The sequence below is a fragment of the Pseudophryne corroboree genome, chromosome 3 (assembly GCF_028390025.1).
Source record: "Pseudophryne corroboree isolate aPseCor3 chromosome 3, aPseCor3.hap2, whole genome shotgun sequence".
Lineage (NCBI taxonomy): Eukaryota > Metazoa > Chordata > Amphibia > Anura > Myobatrachidae > Pseudophryne > Pseudophryne corroboree.
Window position 1 is genome coordinate 613,660,326 of NC_086446.1, and position 24,540 is coordinate 613,684,865.

The following is a 24,540-nucleotide window of genomic DNA, read 5'->3' on the forward strand; positions in this document are numbered from 1 at the left end:
CCTGCAAAGTTGATTTAGAGGGCACCGGGCAAGCTGACTGTGATTTTGATTTCATGAGTGCGGAATACAAATACTATACACATTACCAACACCTCATGTGCACGGCTTCCTCCACTCTCCGGGACTCACAGTGACGTCATGGGAGCGCGCCAGCGCCGGCGACCCTGCATCCACGGGGGGGCAGAGACAATGCAAAGTGAGACCCATCCACCATGGCAACGCGGCTGTACATAACAAACAAGGGGGACGCGTTAGAAATATGCATATATTGACAAATGCAGTGTACAAAAGATTAAGCACACATAAGGACAAAAGGGAATAAGGGGGCATGTACTCTATAAATAAATGTTGTTAGGGTACCAGTCGCTAGAGGAATATAAACAATACTGGCTGCTAAGCCAGACCTCATCCTGGGTGAGAGGAAGTAACGCAGTCATGGAAGACCAGGAATCGCTTTGTAGAGCTACCCACAGCGGACAATTTTTTCACTCTATAGCGCACCTCAAAGCAATAAACATGATAAATATAGGGTAAAACTAAGGTAAAGGGAATGGGATAGTGTTAGTCACAGGGAATTTAAAGAAAACAAGCATAAGATAAAATGTCATTAAGGCCCAGCGGTTTGACAGTTTGTAAGGTATAGATCCAGCGTGCTTCTTTTTGTAGTAGGGTTTTACCCCGATCTCCACCTCTTTTAGATTCTGGGACCCCATCTATGATTTTATATCGAATGGATGCCAGATTGTGGTGAAAATCTTTAAAGTGGCGGGCCACCGGTTGGTCGAAGCCCTTCCCTTCTAATGCTGCTCTAATACTAGAGCGGTGGAGGGTGATCCTCTCTTTAAATTGACGAATAGTTTTTCCGATGTAAAAGAGTCCGCAGGGACACTTGATATAGTAGATGACAAAGCGACTAGAGCAGGTATATGAAGATTTAATACAAAATTTCTTCCCTGATCTCGAATGATGAAAATATTGTTCTGTTTCAAGGCAACTACATGTAGTGCAACCCAAACACCTGTAGTTGCCAGGCTTCCGTTTGAGGAAATGTGCATAAGTCGTTTTGCTGAAGCTGGAAATATCATTGTGTACAAGAAAGTCCTTGATGTTCTTGCCCCTGCGAAATGCTGGAAGAATGGCAGAGTCTTTAAATGTAGGTAAGGTTTTATCTTTCGCTACAATCGGCCAGATCCGTTTCACTGAGCCAACCGTCTGAGCACTGTTCGTTGAAAAGTCCTGTGGCCACACTATCCGATGGTGGGGTATGTTGGTATATAGGCTCACGACATCTATTGTACACATAAGGTGTTTATCCGGCAGTGGAGTCAAAGCCAGACACAGTGCTGAGGGAAGCAACAGTCACCAATGTGATAGACGCTAAGATTCAAGAGGTATTATCCCAAGAGTGGCCGGTTGTTCTAGTGCTATACACTATTCCAAAGCTACACAAGAACCCTATATGCCCCCCAGGTCGGCCCATCATTGTGGCCCGTGAATCTCTATATTACACTATTTCACAATACTTAGATATGTTTTTGCAGCCCATTGTGAGTGACCAGGCTACCTGCCTTAAGGATACCACAGCCTATTTGAACAAAGTTCTGGCTTTGACTCCACTGCCGGATAAACACCTTATGTGTACAATAGATGTCGTGAGCCTATATACCAACATACCCCACCATCGGGGTATTGAAGCTATTAGACGTTGTATTACAGGCAACATGAGCTATACAGGGCCAGATGTCAACTTTTTCATACAGCTGCTCGAGCTCACGTTGAAGCGCAACTACTTCATTTTCGATGGCAAAATTTACCAACAACAGTCAGGGTGTGCTATGGGTTCTTGTGTAGCTCCAAGCCTGGCCAATTTGTTTATGTGTGAGGTAGAAAAGGATCTGTTCCTTACTAACCCCATGATGTCCAGTAAGATTAGGGCATATTATCGTTACATCGACGATATTTTCATTTTGTGGTCTGGCACGGAAGAGGATTTTCACAATGCCATAAGCCATGTGAATGCACTGGATACCTCCATTAAATTCACATACTCTTGCAGCTTTGAGAGAATCCATTACTTGGATGTTATGGTCATCCAGGATCACAATCATCTTCTGCACACCACTTTATATGTAAAAGAGACCGATAGGAACACTACCTTACACGCTAATAGCCACCATCCCCCTGCCTTAAAATGGGGGTTACCTTACTCCCAATTTTTAAGGATTTACCGCATCTGCAGTGACAGTATGGATGCTAGCAATCAGATTGACAAGATGATACGCAAGTTCTTGGTTAGAGGGTACAAATTAAAGTATTTGAAGAAAGCCAAAGAGAGGGTGCTCCCCAAAAACCGGAATGATTTATTACGAAAGACTAAGCCTAGTGAATCTAGAGACCGGATAGTGTGGCCACAGGATTTTTTCAACGAACAGTGCCCAGACGGTTGGCTCAGCGAAACGGATTTGGACGATTGTAGCGAAAGATAAAACCTTACCTACATTTAAAGACTCTGCCATTCTTCCAGCATTTCGCAGGGGCAAGAACATCAAGGACTTTCTTGTACACAATGATATTTCCAGCTTCAGCAAAACGACTTATGCACATTTCCTCACACGGAAGCCTGGCAACTACAGGTGTTTGGGTTGCACTACATGCAGTTGCCTTGAAACAGGACAATACTTTTATCATCCGAGATCAGGGAAGAAATTTTGTATTAAATCTTCATATACCTGCTCTAGTCGCTTTGTCATCTACTATATCAAGTGTCCCTGCGGACTCCTTTACATCGGAAAAACTATTCGTCAATTTAAAGAGAGGATCGCCCTCCACCGCTCTAGTATTAGAGCAGCATTAGAAGGGAAGGGCTCTGACTAACCGGTGGCCCGCCACTTTAAAGATTTTCACCACAATCTGGCATCCATTCGATATGAAATCATAGATGGGGTCCCAGAATCTAAAAGAGGTGGAGATCGGGGTAAAACCCTACTACAAAAAGAAGCACGCTGGATCTATACCTTACAAACTGTCAAACCGCTGGGCCTTAATGACATTTTATCTTATGCTTGTTTTCTTTAAATTCCCTGTGACTAACACTATCCCATTCCCTTTACCTTAGTTTTACCCTATATTTATCATGTTTATTGCTTTGAGGTGCGCTATAGAGTGAAACAATTGTCCGCTGTGGGTAGCTCTACAAAGCGATTCCCGGTCTTCCATGACTGCGTTACTTCCTCTCACCAAGGATGAGGTCTGGCTTAGCAGCCAGTATTGTTCCTCTATTCCTCTAGCGACGGGTACCCTAACAACATTTATTTATAGAGTACATGCCCCCTTAGTCCCTTTTGTCCTTGCTTATGTGTGCTTAATCTTTTGTACACTGCATTTGTCAATATATGCATATTTCTAACGCGTCCCCCGTGTTTGTTATGTACAGCCGCGTTGCCATGGTGATGGGTCTCACTTTGCATTGTCTCCGCCCCCCCGGGGATGCAGGGTCGCCGGCGCTGGTGCGCTCCCATGACGTCACTGTGAGTCCCGGAGAGTGGAGGAAGCCGTGCACATGAGGTGTTGGTAATGTGTATAAATGTTTTTTGTTCACTATTGCAGTTGGTCTTGATAAAAGGAGTCTATCCTGAAACGTTGACTCTAGCTGCTGTGCTGTGTCAATTTATTTAACAAGTCTCTGTGAGTGCCGGCTATTTCTGTCCGTTATATGCTCTATCGCTAGCAGGGCACCGGAGCAAGCTGTGACGTTAACCTATATCGGAGTGCCGAATATTTCCTTTCTTGATAGATAGATATATATATATATATATATATATATATATATATATATATATATATATATATATATATAATATTCTGATGGTTTTGGTACTGTTGTAGTCCAACACAGCAGCTTGCTCTGGAGCCTTGCTTTTAAACGTGAAATACAAAAGACAAATGGCTGACACTCGTGGAGACTTATAATAACCACTTGACACAGTTAATAGATGTCAACGTTTCAGGGCCAGTGCCCTTTTATCAAGACAAAAAAAAGTGTTTGTCTTGATAAAAGGGCATTGGCCCTAAAATGTTGACATTAATAACTGTGTCAAGTGGTCATTATAAGTCTCCACGAGTGCCAGCCGTTTGCATTCTATCGCTATCTATCTATCTATATCTAAAAATTATTTTATTATTATCATCGTGTATGTATGTATGTATGTGTGTGTGTGTGTGTGTGTGTGTATATATATATATATATAATATGTGTGTATATATATATATATATATATATATCTCCACGTCTGGTCCGGCTCTTCTCGTACTGCAGTTATCGATCCGGGTGCCCTCACGTAATATGCGCAATACAGGTACTCAGGTGCGGCACTCCCAGACACAAAAAATGATCACATGTACAAGTGGCAGGTATCAACTTGATACCTGCCGCTTGTACATGTGATCATCCTTTGTGGCTGGGAGTGCTGCACCTGAGTGAGTGTGTATGTGTGTGTATATATACATAATATATATATATAGTGATTATTGGAAGCGCGCTCACCAGTCCGTTTTAGAGTCAACAAGGTTTGTTGTAGCAGCACAGACAAAATCATCATTCCGAAGTTTCGGTCCCCCCTGGGACCTTTGTCAAGGTTCAGGTGCTATGCAAAAACTGCATCAATATATACCCCCTCCCCTCATAGAACACAGTCAAATCAAGAAAATTAATTTGTTTACAGTCACATTCCATCGTGAAGCGAATAGGTGTAACCAATTGATTCAAGCTTGCTACCATATTCTCTACTGAGGCCCTATCTCCTGACCAAAAAACGAATATGTCATCGATGTAGCGTTTATAATAACCGATACTACCCCCAAACTCCGGGAATATATAGTTCAGTTCATATTCATCCATATATAGATTAGCATATGCCGGGGCTATGTTACTCCCCATAGTGGTCCCGGAAGTTTGGAGGTAGTACCGGTCACCAAACTTAAAGTAATTACACACATGAGTTATCTCCAGTAGTTCCAGCAGAAAATCTATGGGTGGTCGTTGTTGATGATTTATCAGGAGAGCTTTCCTAATGGCTGCAATAACAGCCTCATGTGGTATCATTGTATAAAGTGAAGACACATCCATTGTTACAAGTTGATGCGTCTCCACATCAATATCCAGAGACCTAATGTCCTTAATCAATTCACCCATATCTTTAATGTAACTTTGTATAGTTTTTACTAGAGATGAGCGGGTTCGGTTCCTCGGAATCCGAACCCGCCCGAACTTCATGTTTTTTTACACGGGTCCGAGCGACTCGGATCTTCCCGCCTTGCTCGGTTAACCCGAGCGCGCCCGAACGTCATCATCCCGCTGTCGGATTCTCGCGAGGCTCGGATTCTATCGTGAGACTCGGATTCTATATAAGGAGCCGCGCGTCGCCGCCATTTTCACACGTGCATTGAGATTCATAGGGAGAGGACGTGGCTGGCGTCCTCTCCGTTTATAGAGAAGAGAGTGAGACTAGAGTAGAGAGAGACACAGTAGTAATTTTGGGGAGCATTAGGAGGAGTACTACTACTTGCTGAAGTGATAGATAGATAGTGTGACTGTATAATGTATATCTGACTTGTGGGGGAGACACTGACAGTGGGGAGCAGTTAGAGTCTGAGAGCAGGACTCAGGAGTACATATAACGTACAGTGCACACTTTTGCTGCCAGAGTGCCACACTGCCATTGTGACCACACTGACCACCAGTATAATATATATTGTGATTGTCTGCTTAGGAGTACTACTTGCAAGTTGCTGATAGTGTGACCAGTGACCTGACCACCAGTTTAATAATCACCACCAGTTTAATATATATATATATATATATATATATATAATTGTATATAATATATATATAATATTGTATACCACCTACCCGTTTTTTTCTTTTCTTTCTTCTTCTTTATACATACTACTATAGTAGCTTACTGTAGCAGTCTGCGGTGCTGCTGAGCTGACAGTGTCCAGCAGGTCCGTCATCAGTCATTACATAATAAATATATATACCTGTCCGGCTGCAGTACTAGTGATATTATATATATATATATATATATATATATATATATATATATATATATATTAATTTCATCTCATTATCATCCAGTCTATATTAGCAGCAGACACAGTACGGTAGTCCACGGCTGTAGCTACCTCTGTGTCGGCAGTCGCTGGTCCATCCATAAGTATACTAGTATCCATCCATCTCCATTGTTTACCTGAGGTGCCTTTTAGTTGTGCCTATTAAAATATGGAGAACAAAAATGTTGAGGTTCCAAAATTAGGGAAAGATCAAGATCCACTTCCACCTCGTGCTGAAGCTGCTGCCACTAGTCATGGCCGAGACGATGAAATGCCAGCAACGTCGTCTGCCAAGGCCGATGCCCAATGTCATAGTACAGAGCATGTCAAATCCAAAACACCAAATATCAGTAAAAAAAGGACTCCAAAATCTAAAATAAAATTGTCGGAGGAGAAGCGTAAACTTGCCAATATGCCATTTACCACACGGAGTGGCAAGGAACGGCTGAGGCCCTGGCCTATGTTCATGGCTAGTGGTTCAGCTTCACATGAGGATGGAAGCACTCAGCCTCTCGCTAGAAAAATGAAAAGACTCAAGCTGGCAAAAGCACCGCAAAGAACTGTGCGTTCTTCGAAATCCCAAATCCACAAGTAGAGTCCAATTGTGTCGTTTGCGATGTCTGACCTTCCCAACACTGGACGTGAAGAGCATGCGCCTTCCACCATTTGCACGCCCCCTGCAAGTGCTGGAAGGAGCACCCGCAGTCCAGTTCCTGATAGTCAGATTGAAGATGTCAGTGTTGAAGTACACCAGGATGAGGAGGATATGGGTGTTGCTGGCGCTGGGGAGGAAATTGACCAGGAGGATTCTGATGGTGAGGTGGTTTGTTTAAGTCAGGCACCCGGGGAGACACCTGTTGTCCGTGGGAGGAATAGGGCCATTGACATGCCTGGTGAAAATACCAAAAAAAATCAGCTCTTCGGTGTGGAAGTATTTCAACAGAAATGCGGACAACATTTGTCAAGCCGTGTGTTGCCTTTGTCAAGCTGTAATAAGTAGGGGTAAGGACGTTAACCACCTCGGAACATCCTCCCTTATACGTCACCTGCAGCGCATTCATAATAAGTCAGTGACAAGTTCAAAAACTTTGGGCGACAGCGGAAGCAGTCCACTGACCAGTAAATCCCTTCCTCTTGTAACCAAGCTCACGCAAACCACCCCACCAACTCCCTCAGTGTCAATTTCCTCCTTCCCCAGGAATGCCAATAGTCCTGCAGGCCATGTCACTGGCAATTCTGACGAGTCCTCTCCTGCCTGGGATTCCTCCGATGCATCCTTGCGTGTAACGCCTACTGCTGCTGGCGCTGCTGTTGTTGCTGCTGGGAGTCGATGGTCATCCCAGAGGGGAAGTCGTAAGCCCACTTTTACTACTTCCACCAAGCAATTGACTGTCCAACAGTCCTTTGCGAGGAAGATGAAATATCACAGCAGTCATCCTGTTGCAAAGCGGATAACTGAGGCCTTGACAACTATGTTGGTGTTAGACGTGCGTCCGGTATCCGCCGTTAGTTCACAGGGAACTAGACAATTTATTGAGGCAGTGTGCCCCCGTTACCAAATACCATCTAGGTTCCACTTCTCTAGGCAGGCGATACCGAGAATGTACACGGACGTCAGAAAAAGACTCAACAGTGTCCTAAAAAATGCAGTTGTACCCAATGTCCACTTAACCACGGACATGTGGACAAGTGGAGCAGGGCAGGGTCAGGACTATATGACTGTGACAGCCCACTGGGTAGATGTATGGACTCCCGCCGCAAGAACAGCAGCGGCGGCACCAGTAGCAGCATCTCGCAAACGCCAACTCTTTCCTAGGCAGGCTACGCTTTGTATCACCGGTTTCCAGAATACGCACACAGCTGAAAACCTCTTACGGCAACTGAGGAAGATCATCGCGGAATGGCTTACCCCAATTGGACTCTCCTGTGGATTTGTGGCATCGGACAACGCCAGCAATATTGTGTGTGCATTAAATATGGGCAAATTCCAGCACGTCCCATGTTTTGCACATACCTTGAATTTGGTGGTGCAGAATTTTTTAAAAAACGACAGGGGCGTGCAAGAGATGCTGTCGGTGGCCAGAAGAATTGCGGGACACTTTCAAGGGACAGGCACCACGTACAGAAGACTGGAGCACCACCAAAAACGCCTGAACCTGCCCTGCCATCATCTGAAGCAAGAAGTGGTAACGAGGTGGAATTCAACCCTATATATGCTTCAGAGGTTGGAGGAGCAGCAAAAGGCCATTCAAGCCTATACAATTGAGCACGATATAGGAGGTGGAATGTACCTGTCTCAAGCGCAGTGGAGAATGATTTCAACGTTGTGCAAGGTTCTGCAACCTTTTGAACTTGCCACACGTGAAGTCAGTTCAGACACTGCCAGCCTGAGTCAGGTCATTCCCCTCATCAGGCTTTTGCAGAAGAAGCTGGAGGCATTGAAGGAGGAGCTAAAAGGGAGCGATTCCGCTAGGCATGTGGGACTTGTGGATGGAGCCCTTAATTCGCTTAACAAGGATTCACGGGTGGTCAATCTGTTGAAATCAGAGCACTACATTTTGGCCACCGTGCTCGATCCTAGATTTAAAACCTACCTTGGATCTCTCTTTCCGGCAGACACAAGTCTGCTGGGGTTCAAAGACCTGCTGGTGACAAAATTGTCAAGTCAAGCGGAACGCGACCTGTCAACATCTCCTCCTTCACATTCTCCCGCAACTGGGGGTGCGAGGAAAAGGCTCAGAATTCCGAGCCCACCCGCTGGCGGTGATGCAGGGCAGTCTGGAGCGACTGCTGATGCTGACATCTGGTCCGGACCGAAGGACCTGACCACGATTACGGACATGTCGTCTACTGTCACTGCATATGATTCTCTCCCCATTGAAAGAATGGTGGAGGATTATATGAGTGACCGCATCCAAGTAGGCACGTCAGACAGTCCGTACTTATACTGGCAGGAAAAAGAGGCAATTTGGAGGCCCTTGCACAAACTGGCTTTATTCTACCTAAGTTGCCCTCCCACAAGTGTGTACTCCGAAAGAGTGTTTAGTGCCGCCGCTCACCTTGTCAGCAATCGGCGTACGAGGTTACTTCCAGAAAATGTGGAGAAGATGATGTTCATTAAAATGAATTATAATCAATTCCTCCGTGGAGACATTGACCAGCAGCAATTGCCTCCACAAAGTAGTACACAGGGAGCTGAGATGGTGGATTCCAGTGGGGACGAATTGATAATCTGTGAGGAGCGGGATGTACACGGTGATATATCGGAGGATGATGATGAGGTGGACATCTTGCCTCTGTAGAGCCAGTTTGTGCAAGGAGAGATTAATTGCTTCTTTTTCGGTGGGGGTCCAAACCAACCCGTCATTTCAGTCACAGTCGTGTGGCAGACCCTGTCACTGAAATGATGGGTTGGTTAAAGTGTGCATGTCCTGTTTATACAACATAAGGGTGGGTGGGAGGGCCCAAGGACAATTCCATCTTGCACCTCCTTTTTTCTTTCATTTTTATTTGCGTCATGTGCTGTTTGGGGAGTGTTTTTTGGAAGGGCCATCCTGCGTGACACTGCAGTGCCACTCCTAGATGGGCCAGGTGTTTGTGTCGGCCACTAGGGTCGCTTAGCTTACTCACACAGCTACCTCATTGCGCCTCTTTTTTTCTTCTTTGCGTCATGTGCTGTTTGGGGAGTGTTTTTTGGAAGGGCCATCCTGCGTGACACTGCAGTGCCACTCCTAGATGGGCCAGGTGTTTGTGTCGGCCACTAGGGTCGCTTATCTTACTCACACAGCTACCTCATTGCGCCTCTTTTTTTCTTTGCGTCATGTGCTGTTTGGGGAGTGTTTTTTGGAAGGGCCATCCTGCGTGACACTGCAGTGCCACTCCTAGATGGGCCAGGTGTTTGTGTCGGCCACTAGGGTCGCTTATCTTACTCACACAGCTACCTCATTGCGCCTCTTTTTTTCTTTGCGTCATGTGCTGTTTGGGGAGTGTTTTTTGGAAGGGCCATCCTGCGTGACACTGCAGTGCCACTCCTAGATGGGCCAGGTGCCACTAGGGTCGCTTAGCTTAGTCATCCAGCGACCTCGGTGCAAATTTTAGGACTAAAAATAATATTGTGAGGTGTGAGGTATTCAGAATAGACTGAAAATGAGTGGAAATTATGGTTTTTGAGGTTAATAATACTTTGGGATCAAAATGACCCCCAAATTCTACGATTTAAGCTGTTTTTTAGTGTTTTTTGAAAAAAACACCCGAATCCAAAACACACCCGAATCCGACAAAAAAAATTCGGTGAGGTTTTGCCAAAACGCGGTCGAACCCAAAACACGGCCGCGGAACCGAACCCAAAACCAAAACACAAAACCCGAAAAATTTCAAGTGCACATCTCTAGTTTTTACACATGGGCCCTCATTCTGAGTTGTTCGCTCGCTAGCTGCTTTTAGCAGCATTGCACACGCTAAGCCGCCGCCCTCTGGGAGTGTGTCTTAGCTTAGCAGAATTGCGAACGAAAGATTAGCACAATTGCCAATAGAAATTTCTTAGCAGCTTCTGAGTAGCTCCAGACTTACTCAGCCATTGCGATCAGTTCAGTCAGTTTCATTCCTGGTTTGACGTCACAAACACACCCAGCGTTCGCCCAGACATTCCCCAGTTTCTTCAGACACTCCCGCGTTTTTCACAGAAACGCCAGCGTTTTTTCGCACACGCCCAGAAAACGGTCAGTTTTCGCCCAGAAACACCCACTTCCTGTCAATCACAGTACGATCACCAGAACGATGATAATTCCTCGTTATGCCGTGAGTAAAATACCTAACTTTTGTGTAAAATAACTAAGCGCATGCGCTCTGCGAACCTTGCGCATTAAGCGACTAACCGCAATATAGCAAAAATCTGCAACGAGCGAACAACTTGGAATGACCACCCTGGTTGTAAATATATATCTAAATAGCGTGCTACCGATTGAAACAATGACACCCTGGCCGATATAATCGGCCGGCCAGGTGGGTTTTTCACACATTTATGCACACACGGAATATGGGGCACAGCAGCCGCTCCTGAGTGCGGTGTAACCATGGAGCGTTTGATAAGAGCTGGAAATGTGCCTGGCATATGGGATAAGTATGTCTATGTCTTTTGATGTTAGCGTGTTTTTATGTATACCATGTCTTTAATGTTGCTGTATTTTCTATGAGGGGAGGGTGCATATATGAATGCAGTTTTTGTATAGCACCTGAACCTTGATAAAGGTCCTAGGGGGGACCGAAACCTCGGAATGATGATTGTGTCTATGCTGCTACAATAAACCTTGTTGACTCTAAAATGGACTGGTGAGTGCACGTCTAATAATCACTATACGTATTCATGCCAAATAATATTCTCCTAAAACATGAAGATTCAGTGACACCCCAGCAAGCTGACTTATGGATTGTGTGTGCAGACATCTTTATATATATATATATATATATATATATATATATATATATATATATATATATATATATATATATATATAATATATTTATTTTCCCATTGGTAAATTTGTGACATTGCCTTGTTGTAGATGGCTTTCCCGATCATACTTATGACAACCCAACCTTTCAACAAGATGAAAAGCAAGCAAGTAATGGAGTGAAAAAGGAAAAGAGTGACAAGTAAGGGACATTCTTCCTCTATCAAATTTTTTCACAGCTGATGGCCAGTCTGACTCATTGTATAATGTTTATTTAGGCAGTGTGATGTGAAATGACCTGTTGTCCTGCTTATGTCCACAGTTTGTTAATTAAATTGCAGCAATAATTGTATTAAATCAAGGAGTATATTCTGTATGTTACAATACCATAGTGCAATTGCTTGCTTTGCTATTTAAAAAAAAAGTCAACGAGGGGGGGGAGTGGGGGGGGGGGAGATTTGGGTTCCTTTACAAACACACAAAATGTACATTCCTAGTGCCATAAATTCTAAAGCACATTTTTTGTACTTTTAAATGTTTGTCCAGTGTGAAATCTTGTAGGTTTGCAAAGTTTTATACATCACGCCACAGTACAGCCTACTATATGATCAAGTTTTGATCACCCCCTGTACAACCTTGCATTTTTACTCCTAAAATATTGGTTGTTGAAGCTTTGTTTATGTCCTAAATAAGTGATGAGTTTATGGGAACATCAGGACTATATTTCACATGCCTCACTGCAAATGTGCCTGTTACTGTATATTTACAGTGGCATATGTATGTATGAAAATACTCCCACCCCCTATAAATGTGCCTATATAAGACTTAAAGATGGTCTGGCAGCAGTAAATTAGGTAGTTCTGGCATATCCACAAAACTAGGATCTCTATCCTGGAACCCTGTTTGAAATATACAGTATTTTCATATAAAACAAAATCTTGTATTTGCATCTGTGTGGAATTGGACACATTCAGGGCTGGCTCCAGGCAAGTTTCACCTGAGCGGCCGCAACCTTAGTGGGTGGGCCGATTTTCCGACACCATATTCCCTCCTCCCTCTGCCTGCTAAAGTATTTAGCTGGCCGCCCGCCTCCTAGCTGCTGCCTCCTGCCCACTACACTGACTGAGAGAGTGACAGCCACCCTGGGATCCAATCAGGCAGCATTGTGGGTGGGCTTTCAAAGAGTGAGGTCACACATTTCCAGGTGCTGCGCTGCTGACTCCAGCTGGCGGTGGGTGGGCTGTTGGCTTCAGGTAAGCTTATGGGAGCAACAAGACCACAGTACTTTTATTTATGCCAGAAGTAGCACAGCTGTGCTCAGAATATACTGCTTACAGTACATTCTAAAAGCAATTATTGTATTTTATACTGAGTATCTTGTTTGTTTATGTGTATTCTCTTCATCACATTGCAACTTTTTTTTTTTTTTTTTATGCTTTATCTTTGAGTAACCAGGGGGTGCTTATATGGAGTATGTTGGTCCTGCAGACTCCACCCCACAAATACAACCAGGTTGCTGAAAAATAAAACCAAAATCCTCAATGCTGTAATGCTGCAGACACAGGTGCTTCTGATGTGACATTACCAGGAATCCAGCAACGTTTAGATATTTAGGAAATTCTGGGTTCAGATTTTACGGAGTCTGTTTTAAATAGGTTATTAAGCTTCACTTTGAAAATATTGATGAAAATTGTCATTTCCAGTGGTTAGAGAAACTAATTCATGAACTTCATGTGAACAATCTGATCATCCGTAGTTAAGTGAAGACAATAGTGGTCATTCCGAATTGATCGCAGCTAGCAACATTTAGCTGCTGCTGCGATCAATAGTCCACGCCGGGTGGTCTTCAGTATGCCGGCGGTCGGGCTCCCGGCGACCAGCATACCGGCGCCGGCATACCGACACTTATTCTCCCTCGTGGGGGTCCACGAGCCCCCTGGAGGGAGAATAAAATAGTGTGGCGCGCGTAGCGCGCCACCGTGCCCGCAGCGTGCCCGCAAGGGGCTCATTTGCGCTCGCCACACTGTCGGTAAGCCGGCGGTCGGGCTCCCGGCGCCGGTATGCTGGTCGCCGGGAGCCCGGCCGCCGGCATATCGTAGTGAACCCGTCCACGCCTATGGGGGAGTGTATTTTAGCTTACAGGGCTGCAATCACTTGTGCAGCCCTGCTAAGCTAAACAAAATTCAAGCAGAAGAAGACTAGCCCTGGACATACTTACCCTGTGCGATGGATCAAGCGATGATGGGCCTGGCTTTGACGTCACTCCTCCGCCCTCCGTTGTCCTGGACACACCTGCGTTATACTTACCACTCCCCGAAAACGCTCTCCAACGGTCCGGATCCACCCCTCCACGCCTCCTTGCTGTCAATCTTCTTAGCGGTCGCCACTGCGACCGCTCCCGACGGTAGCCGCGACATAACCCGGCGACCCCTGTCGCCGGGCAACGTCACGCACGCGCCCTGCGCCCGCCGTGCATGGGCATTCCGTACCCATTCGCACAGCAGCGAAAAACCGCGCGTGCGAATGGGTCGGAATGATCCCCCATTACAAATCCAGGCTCCAGAGTCATCCCTGTAATTTTGAGGATGCAGTGTTTTGTTTTGTTTTTTTTTATTATTATTTTTACTAAAGGGATATTTTAAAGATTTTTTTTTAAATAGTAGCTGTCTAGTACTATGGGACATATAATATTAAGTCAATACTTGCTCCTCCCCAACAATAAAATAAATCCCATGCAGTCATGACATCAGCAACCCAATGCCTCACTCTCTGCCTCTCCCCTGTGTCTGTATCACCCCATCACCCTCTCACGTCACCCTCTGCAAGGCATCACCATCTCCTTGTCATACAGATACAGCATTCCCATTGAGGCCACATTATTTTTTGCAAAGCCACAATCTTGTTCACGTCCACTTGTTTTTTTTTTTTTTTTTTGCGAGGCCACACCCTTGCTAACGTTTACTTTTCCAGGAGCTTGCGCGCAAATATTACCCCACCCTTTTCCCCTGTCATGGAGCCCCTTGTTATAATATTCTGGATCCGCTCCTGCTTTCCCAGACCGATATTGAGGGGGGAAGGGTGGTGGGGGTTGGGGGTGGCTAGTAGGCTAGGAGCCAGTCCTAGACACATTACTGCGACTAGACCACATTCAGCAAAGATGGTCTCTGTGTCGATGTCCTGCTAATTCCCGTTCAAAGGCACACCTTGTTGTGAAACGTGAATAATAAGTTGAACGCGCAATAAAAAATAATTAAAACTTACGTTGTACCTCCACATATTTATAAAATCAATAGATTACGTACAGTATATGCCAGTAGTTCCTAAACTTTTTTGAGTCATGGCATTATGTAAATTGTGTTTATATGTACTCTTTTGGTTTAGTTATGTGGTGAGGGACAGGATTTGCTTCTGCTTGTCCACATATTTCCTTATTGGAAGCCATAGGCATTGGTTTTGCCTATCACATTGGCCACGGCACCCAGTTTGGGAACCACAGACATATGCTGAGATATATATCTGGTCATACAAACATATACTGTAGATTGAGTGAGATATATATATATATATATATATATATATATATATATATATATATATATATATAGTTAGTATATTTCTTGTTCCAGTATTCATTATTTCTAAAATAAATACATTTTAAAGCTGTATAGAATTAAGTCAGTCAAGTTTGCTCATGAGTCACCTAACTCAACATGGTGGTTCATGGGCTGACATTTCAGAAAGTGTTCAAGTAGAAGACAATTACGCACCAAGGCTGCTTATTATAAGGAGAAATCTTGTTAGTCTTTCTTTACCCGACAGCAGTTTATTGCAATATCTTGTGTTCTCAATCACTTTGCTGCTTATATGTAGCTCATTCTTCCCTTAGTTATTTTACTCCTGAAAGCCCAGCAGAGATGTCTTTTTCTCCAGTTCAACACGTCTGTATAAATGACAGCTTTTCTTTTTGTCACTAGTGTTACTTAGCCCAGTACAGGGTACAATTTTCATTTGAGTAACGCTGTAGGTGGTTTAACTGTTGTCTTTCTTTTTTTCCCCTGCTACCATTTTTTTTTTATGCATTCAGACAAACCTATTGTTGTGCAGATCTGGCTTATGAATAGTTAATACATTTATGTCCTTACTTTTTTAGTATAGTTGCGTTTAATTAAAAAAATGTTTTATTTAAATATATTAAAAAGAACACAACAAAATAGAATAATAATAAATAACCTTTTAGGGTCTCATAAACACAATTTAATATTAAAATACCAGAATCTTTATTTAAAATTGAGCTAGAATTAGAGATGAGCGGGTTCGGTTTCTCTGAATCCGAACCCGCACGAACTTCATGTTTTTTTTCACGGGTCCGAGCGACTCGGATCTTCCCGCCTTGCTCGGTTAACCCGAGCGCGCCCGAACGTCATCATGACGCTGTCGGATTCTCGCGAGACTCGGATTCTATATAAGGAGCCGCGCGTCGCCGCCATTTTCACACGTGCATTGAGATTGATAGGGAGAGGACGTGGCTGGCGTCCTCTCCATTTAGATTAGGAGAGAGAGAGAGAGATTGACCTGAGGCTGATACTGTAGAAGAGAGTGCAGAGTTTAGTGACTGACCACAGTGACCACCAGCAGTGCAGTTGTTTTATTTAATATATCCGTTCTCTGCCTGAAAAAAACGGTACACACAGTGACTCAGTCACATACCATATCTGTGTGCACTGCTCAGCCCAGTGTGCTGCATGCCTGCATCATCTATGTATATATTATATATCTGACTGTGCTCAGCTCACACAGCTTATAATTGTGGGGGAGACTGGGGAGCACTGCAGTGCCAGTTATAGGTTATAGCAGGAGCCAGGAGTACAAGACAGTCACATACCATATCTGTGTGCACTGCTCAGCCCAGTGTGCTGCATCATCTATGTATATATTATATATCTGACTGTGCTCAGCTCACACAGCTTATAATTGTGGGGGAGACTGGGGAGCACTGCAGTGCCAGTTATAGGTTATAGCAGGAGCCAGGAGTACATATTATATTAAAATTAAACAGTGCACACTTTTGCTGCAGGAGTGCCACTGCCAGTGTGACTGACCAGTGACCTGACCACACTGACCACCAGTATAGTTAGTAGTATACTATATTGTGATTGCCTGAAAAAGTTAAACACTCGTCGTGTGACTTCACTTGTGTGGTGTTTTTTTTTTTTTATTCTATAAAAAACTCATTCTGCTGACAGACAGTGTCCAGCAGGTCCGTCATTATATAATATATATACCTGTCCGGCTGCAGTAGTGATATATATATATTTTTTATATCATTATTTATCATCCAGTCGCAGCAGACACAGTACGGTAGTTCACGGCTGTAGCTACCTCTGTGTCGGCACTCGGCAGTCCATCCATAATTGTATACCACCTACCCGTGTTTTTTTTTTCTTTCTTCTTTATACATACATACTACTACATCTCTTTATCAACCAGTCTATATTAGCAGCAGACACAGTACAGTACGGTAGTTCACGGCTGTGGCTACCTCTGTGTCGGCACTCGGCAGTCCGTCCATAATTGTATACCACCTAACCATGGTTTTTTTTTCTTTCTTCTTTATACATACATACTACGACATCTCTTTATCAACCAGTCTATATTAGCAGCAGACACAGTACAGTACGGTAGTTCACGGCTGTGGCTACCTCTGTGTCGGCACTCGGCAGTCCGTCCATAATTGTATACCACCTAACCGTGGTTTTTTTTTCTTCTTCATACATACATACATACTACGACATCTCTTTATCAACCAGTCTATATTAGCAGCAGACACAGTACAGTACGGTAGTTCACGGCTGTGGCTACCTCTGTGTCGGCACTCGGCAGTCTGTCCATAATTGTATACCACCTAACCGTGGTTTTTTTTTCTTTCTTCTTCATACATACATACTACGACATCTCTTTATCAACCAGTCTATATTAGCAGCAGACACAGTACAGTACGGTAGTTCACGGCTGTGGCTACCTCTGTGTCGGCACTCGGCAGTCCGTCCATAATTGTATACCACCTACCCGTGGTTTTTTTTTCTTTCTTCTTCATACATACATACTACGACATCTCTTTATCAACCAGTCTATATTAGCAGCAGACACAGTACAGTACGGTAGTTCACGGCTGTGGCTACCTCTGTGTCGGCACTCGGCAGTCCGTCCATAATTGTATACCACCTACCCGTGGTTTTTTTTTCTTTCTTCTTCATACATACATACTACGACATCTCTTTATCAACCAGTCTATATTAGCAGCAGACACAGTACAGTACGGTAGTTCACGGCTGTGGCTACCTCTGTGTCGGCACTCGGCAGTCCGTCCATAATTGTATACCACCTAACCGTGGTTTTTTTTTCTTTCTTCTTCATACATACATACTACGACATCTCTTTATCAACCAGTCTATATTAGCAGCAGACACAGTACGGTAGTTCACGGCTGTAGCTACCTCTGTGTCGGCACTCGGCAGTCCGTCCATAATTGTATACTAGTATCCATCCATCTCCATTGTTTACCTGAGGTGCCTTTTAGTTGTGCCTATTAAAATATGGAGAACAAAAATGTTGAGGTTCCAAAATTAGGGAAAGATCAAGATCCACTTCCACCTCGTGCTGAGGCTGCTGCCACTAGTCATGGCCGAGACGATGAAATGCCAGCAACGTCGTCTGCCAAGGCCGATGCCCAATGTCATAGTACAGAGCATGTCAAATCCAAAACACCAAATATCAGTAAAAAAAGGACTCCAAAACCTAAAATAAAATTGTCGGAGGAGAAGCGTAAACTTGCCAATATGCCATTTACCACACGGAGTGGCAAGGAACGGCTGAGGCCCTGGCCTATGTTCATGGCTAGTGGTTCAGCTTCACATGAGGATGGAGGCACTCAGCCTCTCGCTAGAAAAATGAAAAGACTCAAGCTGGCAAAAGCAGTAGCACCGCAAAGAACTGTGCGTTCTTCGAAATCCCAAATCCACAAGGAGAGTCCAATTGTGTCGGTTGCGATGCCTGACCTTCCCAACACTGGACGTGAAGAGCATGCGCCTTCCACCATTTGCACGCCCCCTGCAAGTGCTGGAAGGAGCACCCGCAGTCCAGTTCCTGATAGTCAGATTGAAGATGTCAGTGTTGAAGTACACCAGGATGAGGAGGATATGGGTGTTGCTGGCGCTGGGGAGGAAATTGACCAGGAGGATTCTGATGGTGAGGTGGTTTGTTTAAGTCAGGCACCCGGGGAGACACCTGTTGTCCGTGGGAGGAATATGGCCGTTGACATGCCTGGTGAAAATACCAAAAAAATCAGCTCTTCGGTGTGGAACTATTTCAACAGAAATGCGGACAACAGGTGTCAAGCCGTGTGTTCCCTTTGTCAAGCTGTAATAAGTAGGGGTAAGGACGTTAACCACCTCGGAACATCCTCCCTTATACGTCACCTGCAGCGCATTCATAATAAGTCAGTGACAAGTTCAAAAACTTTGGGTGACAGCGGAAGCAGTCCACTGACCAGTAAATCCCTTCCTCTTGTAACCAAGCTCACGCAAACCACCCCACCAACTCCCTCAGTGTCAATTTCCTCCTTCCCCAGGAATGCCAATAGTCCTGCAGGCAATGTCACTGGCAATTCTGACGAGTCCTCTCCTGCCTGGGATTCCTCCGATGCATCCTTGCGTGTAACGCCTACTGCTGCTGGCGCTGCTGTTGTTGCTGCTGGGAGTCGATGGTCATCCCAGAGGGGAAGTCATAAGCCCACTTGTACTACTTCCAGTAAGCAATTGACTGTTCAACAGTCCTTTGCGAGGAAGATGAAATATCACAGCAGTCATCCTGCTGCAAAGCGGATAACTGATGCCTTGACAACTATGTTGGTGTTAGACGTGCGTCCGGTATCCGCCGTTAGTTCACAGGGAACTAGACAATTTATTGAGGCAGTGTGCCCCCGTTACCAAATACCATCTAGGTTCCACTTCTCTAGGCAGGCGATACCGAGAATGTACACGGACGTCAGAAAAAGACTCAACAGTGTCCTGAAAAATGCAGTTGTACCCAATGTCCACTTAACCACGGACAAGTGGAGCAGGGCAGGGTCAGGACTATATGACTGTGACAGCCCACTGGGTAGATGTATGGACTCCCGCCGCAAGAACAGCAGCGGCGGCACCAGTAGCAGCATCTCGCAAACGCCAACTCTTTCCTAGGCAGGCTACGCTTTGTATCACCGGTTTCCAGAATACGCACACCGCTGAAAACCTCTTACGGCAACTGAGGAAGATCATCGCGGAATGGCTTACCCCAATTGGACTCTCCTGTGGATTTGTGGCATCGGACAACGCCAGCAATATTGTGTGCATTAAATATGGGCAAATTCCAGCACGTCCCATGTTTTGCACATACCTTGAATTTGGTGGTGCAGAATTATTTAAAAAACGACAGGGGCGTGCAAGAGATGCTGTCGGTGGCCAGAAAAATTGCGGGACACTTTTGGCGTGCAGGCACCACGTACAGAAGACTGGAGCACCACCAAAAACGCCTGAACCTGCCCTGCCATCATCTGAAGCAAGAAGTGGTAACGAGGTGGAATTCAACCCTCTATATGCTTCAGAGGTTGGAGGAGCAGCAAAAGGCCATTCAAGCCTATACAATTGAGCACGATATAGGAGGTGGAATGCACCTGTCTCAAGCGCAGTGGAGAATGATTTCAACGTTGTGCAAGGTTCTGATGCCCTTTGAACTTGCCACACGTGAAGTCAGTTCAGACACTGCCAGCCTGAGTCAGGTCATTCCCCTCATCAGGCTTTTGCAGAAGAAGCTGGAGACATTGAAGGAGGAGCTAACACGGAGCGATTCCGCTAGGCATGTGGGACTTGTGGATGGAGCCCTTAATTCGCTTAACAAGGATTCACGGGTGGTCAATCTGTTGAAATCAGAGCACTACATTTTGGCCACCGTGCTCGATCCTAGATTTAAAGCCTACCTTGGATCTCTCTTTCTGGCAGACACAAGTCTGCTGGGGTTGAAAGACCTGCTGGTGAGAAAATTGTCAAGTCAAGCGGAACGCGACCTGTCAACATCTCCTCCTTCACATTCTCCCGCAACTGGGGGTGCGAGGAAAAGGCTCAGAATTCCGAGCCCACCCGCTGGCGGTGATGCAGGGCAGTCTGGAGCGACTGCTGATGCTGACATCTGGTCCGGACTGAAGGACCTGACAACGATTACGGACATGTCGTCTACTGTCACTGCATATGATTCTCTCACCATTGAAAGAATGGTGGAGGATTATATGAGTGACCGCATCCAAGTAGGCACGTCACACAGTCCATACTTATACTGGCAGGAAAAAGAGGCAATTTGGAGGCCATTGCACAAACTGGCTTTATTCTACCTAAGTTGCCCTCCCACAAGTGTGTACTCCGAAAGAGTGTTTAGTGCCGCCGCTCACCTTGTCAGCAATCGGCGTACGAGGTTACATCCAGAAAATGTGGAGAAGATGGTGTTCATTAAAATGAATTATAATCAATTCCTCCGCGGAGACATTGACCAGCAGCAATTGCCTCCACAAAGTACACAGGGAGCTGAGATGGTGGATTCCAGTGGGGACGAATTGATAATCTGTGAGGAGGGGGATGTACACGGTGATATATCGGAGGGTGATGATGAGGTGGACATCTTGCCTCTGTAGAGCCAGTTTGTGCAAGGAGAGATTAATTGCTTCTTTTTTGGGGGGGGTCCAAACCAACCCGTCATATCAGTCACAGTCGTGTGGCAGACCCTGTCACTGAAATGATGGGTTGGTTAAAGTGTGCATGTCCTGTTTTGTTTATACAACATAAGGGTGGGTGGGAGGGCCCAAGGACAATTCCATCTTGCACCTCTTTTTTCTTTTATTTTTCTTTGCGTCATGTGCTGTTTGGGGAGGGTTTTTTGGAAGGGACATCCTGCGTGACACTGCAGTGCCACTCCTAAATGGGCCCGGTGTTTGTGTCGGCCACTAGGGTCGCTAATCTTACTCACACAGTCAGCTACCTCATTGCGCCTCTTTTTTTCTTTGCATCATGTGCTGATTGGGGAGGGTTTTTTGGAAGGGACATCCTGCGTGACACTGCAGTGCCACTCCTAAATGGGCCCGGTGTTTGTGTCGGCCACTAGGGTCGCTAATCTTACTCACACAGTCAGCTACCTCATTGCGCCTCTTTTTTTCTTTGCGTCATGTGCTGATTGGGGAGGGTTTTTTGGAAGGGACATCCTGCGTGACACTGCAGTGCCACTCCTAAATGGGCCCGGTGTTTGTGTCGGCCACTAGGGTCGCTAATCTTACTCACACAGTCAGCGACCTCATTGCGCCTCTTTTTTTCTTTGCGTCGTGCTGATTGGGGAGGGTTTTTTGGAAGGGACATCCTGCGTGACACTGCAGTGCCACTCCTAAATGGGCCCGGTGTTTGTGTCGGCCACTAGGGTCGCTAATCTTACTCACACAGTCAGCTACCTCATTGCGCCTCTTTTTTTCTTTGCGTCATGTGCTGATTGGGGAGGGTTTTTTGGAAGGGACATCCTGCGTGACACTGCAGTGCCACTCCTAGATGGGCCAGGTGTTTGTGTCGGCCACTAGTGTCGCTTAGCTTAGTCATCCAGCGACCTTGGTGCAAATTTTAGTACTAAAAATAATATTGTGAGGTGTGAGGTATTCAGAATAGACTGAAAATGAGTGGAAATTATGGTTTTTGAGGTTAATAATAATATGGGATCAAAATGACCCCCAAATTCTATGATTTAAGCTGTTTTTTAGTGTTTTTTTAAAAAAACACCCGAATCCAAAACACACCCGAATCCGACAAAAAAAATTCGGTGAGGTTTTGCCAAAACGCGGTCGAACCCAAAACACGGCCGCGGAACCGAACCCAAAACCAAAACACAAAACCCGAAAAATTTCAGGCGCTCATCTCTAGCTAGAATGTGCTCTTTCCTCTATACAAAGTTTACACACCAAGTTAATAACATCAGTTTGTTTTGAGGCAATGATGTATGCCAGAAAGGGAAAGCGGGTATAAAATAAAATACATGGGTGAACTCTGGCGCACTAGGTGAGGTCAGCACAATCAAAACCCCTGATACCTGCCCAAAACAGGTATGAATGAATATGAATGCAACAAAAAAAGGAAATGATCAAAGGCGCCAAATGGTCAAGAGACGGTGTGAATGTGATGAAAAATTGGAATAAATAAAATAAATTTTACAATATGGTCTGGTTTTCCAAAAAGAGTCCTTTGGTCCGTTTTAGTCCAAATGCCCACAGCAAATAAGCAAAAAGAAAAGAAAAAATCCAATGTGTGGGATTGTATAAAATGAATGACTGTTTCGTGTTATCCAGAAATAGAGCCCTGGTGTGCGATTAGACTTGATAGGAGGAAGGATAGGGTCTCACCACCGATCCAAATATAGAATAGAGCGTACCAAGACTCGCATAACAAAAGATGGAAAAATACACATAAAGGTATCTTTTCTAGTGATATCGCAACTGTTGATATAGGCACAGCGTACCCCACTCACGTGTTAGTCGAGATCTTTGCACATAAAGGTATCTTTAAATGAGGATCCAATAGAGTTGGTGAATGGAAAAAATTGTTCTCTTTATTTCTTAAAAAATAAAATACTGAATAGCTTATTGGGAATATATACGATTTACCAGTGGGCGAGATGCCGGTTGTTCATATCCCCGACAGCAGCATCCCGCCAGCCAGAATGCTGGCAAGTGGGGAGAGGGTGCGAAGAGTCCCCTTGCAGGCTCACGAGTGGGAATAGTCCTGTTTTGCCGGGATTCTGACTGGTGGCATTGCTGACTGTCAGGATTCCGGCATCGGTATCCTGACCGCCGTGATCCCAACAGCCAGCAAATTGAACGGATCCTGCTTGTTGATATGGGCAACACCAAGAAGGGGATGTAACAGTCTGCAAGAAGCAGGAAGTGCTAGACTTTGTGCGAGTTCTCCTATTTTTTAAAAGCGGCAATCTTTTTACAAGGCAAAACCAACCTAGTTTGGCCATGTAAATGATTGCTGTTTTAAAAACTTCTTCACAATTCCTTGTAGAAAGTTTTATACATGTCAACTGGTGTACAATATTAGGACATTCAAAAAATAATGGCTAAAATAGAAATATTGCCAACTGAATCATTATTTGTTATCCCACTATCATAGACGCTATTCCAGAAAAAAATTAAAATATTAGAATTTGATTCCCAAGAATGATCTCCCTCCTCATCAGTTCTGTTCCCACAACCCTTGTGTGTGTATATATAGCATTAAAATAATCACACGCACAGTGTGTGATGCTGAGTTTCTGCACATTAGCCTCAGATACTGCTGCCTATCTTGCTTTTTTCTTTTGCTTTCAAAGTTAATTGCGATGGAAGTAGGTGTAATTGTACTTATTAGCTGGTGTTCAGCCACGCTTAATGCTCCACTTGGTATAATAGCAAATATAAAGGCATTATATATGTGCAATAAAGTATATGAGTTTAACGGACAATTATGTTTTATTATCATTTATATTCTGTTCGTTGGGCTTAGTTTAATGTATAGCTTGTAAAATTGTTAGTGCGCAGATAACAGATAACTTTTCTAAGCAAAAGGTGAGTCAGCCATGTACAGTGCTGTTACGAGTGTAACCCATTTTATAAATATGAACATTACATGTAGGCTGAACAATTAAGCCTGCACCCCAATGAAAATTGTATACCCAGCTGGATTCAATATTCACTCTAAAAATCATCCAGATTCTCTGGGAGCTATCTTATTTCTGTGAAAGGCCGCATCAAAGGTTACGTCATTGTCTTGAACCAATAAATAATTAATGATTCAATAGACATTTGCCTTTATTAGATTAAAAAAAATATTTTATCTTTTAAACTTTGTTATTATTTTGTTTTTCAAATACAGTAGAAAAA

At 44.5% G+C, this 24,540-nt stretch overlaps 1 protein-coding gene across 14 annotated transcripts in view; it reads left to right on the plus strand.

The window, feature by feature from the left end:
* LOC135056444 (ATP-dependent translocase ABCB1-like) overlaps positions 1-24,540 on the plus strand; it is a 194,363-nt gene that overhangs the window by 96,652 nt on the left and 73,171 nt on the right. For all 14 annotated transcript variants that reach the window (XM_063961626.1, XM_063961625.1, XM_063961621.1 and 11 more), the window contains one exon: positions 11,673-11,763. In XM_063961626.1, coding sequence (XP_063817696.1) covers positions 11,673-11,763 — 91 coding nt within the window. The remainder of the gene's footprint in view (positions 1-11,672; positions 11,764-24,540) is intronic.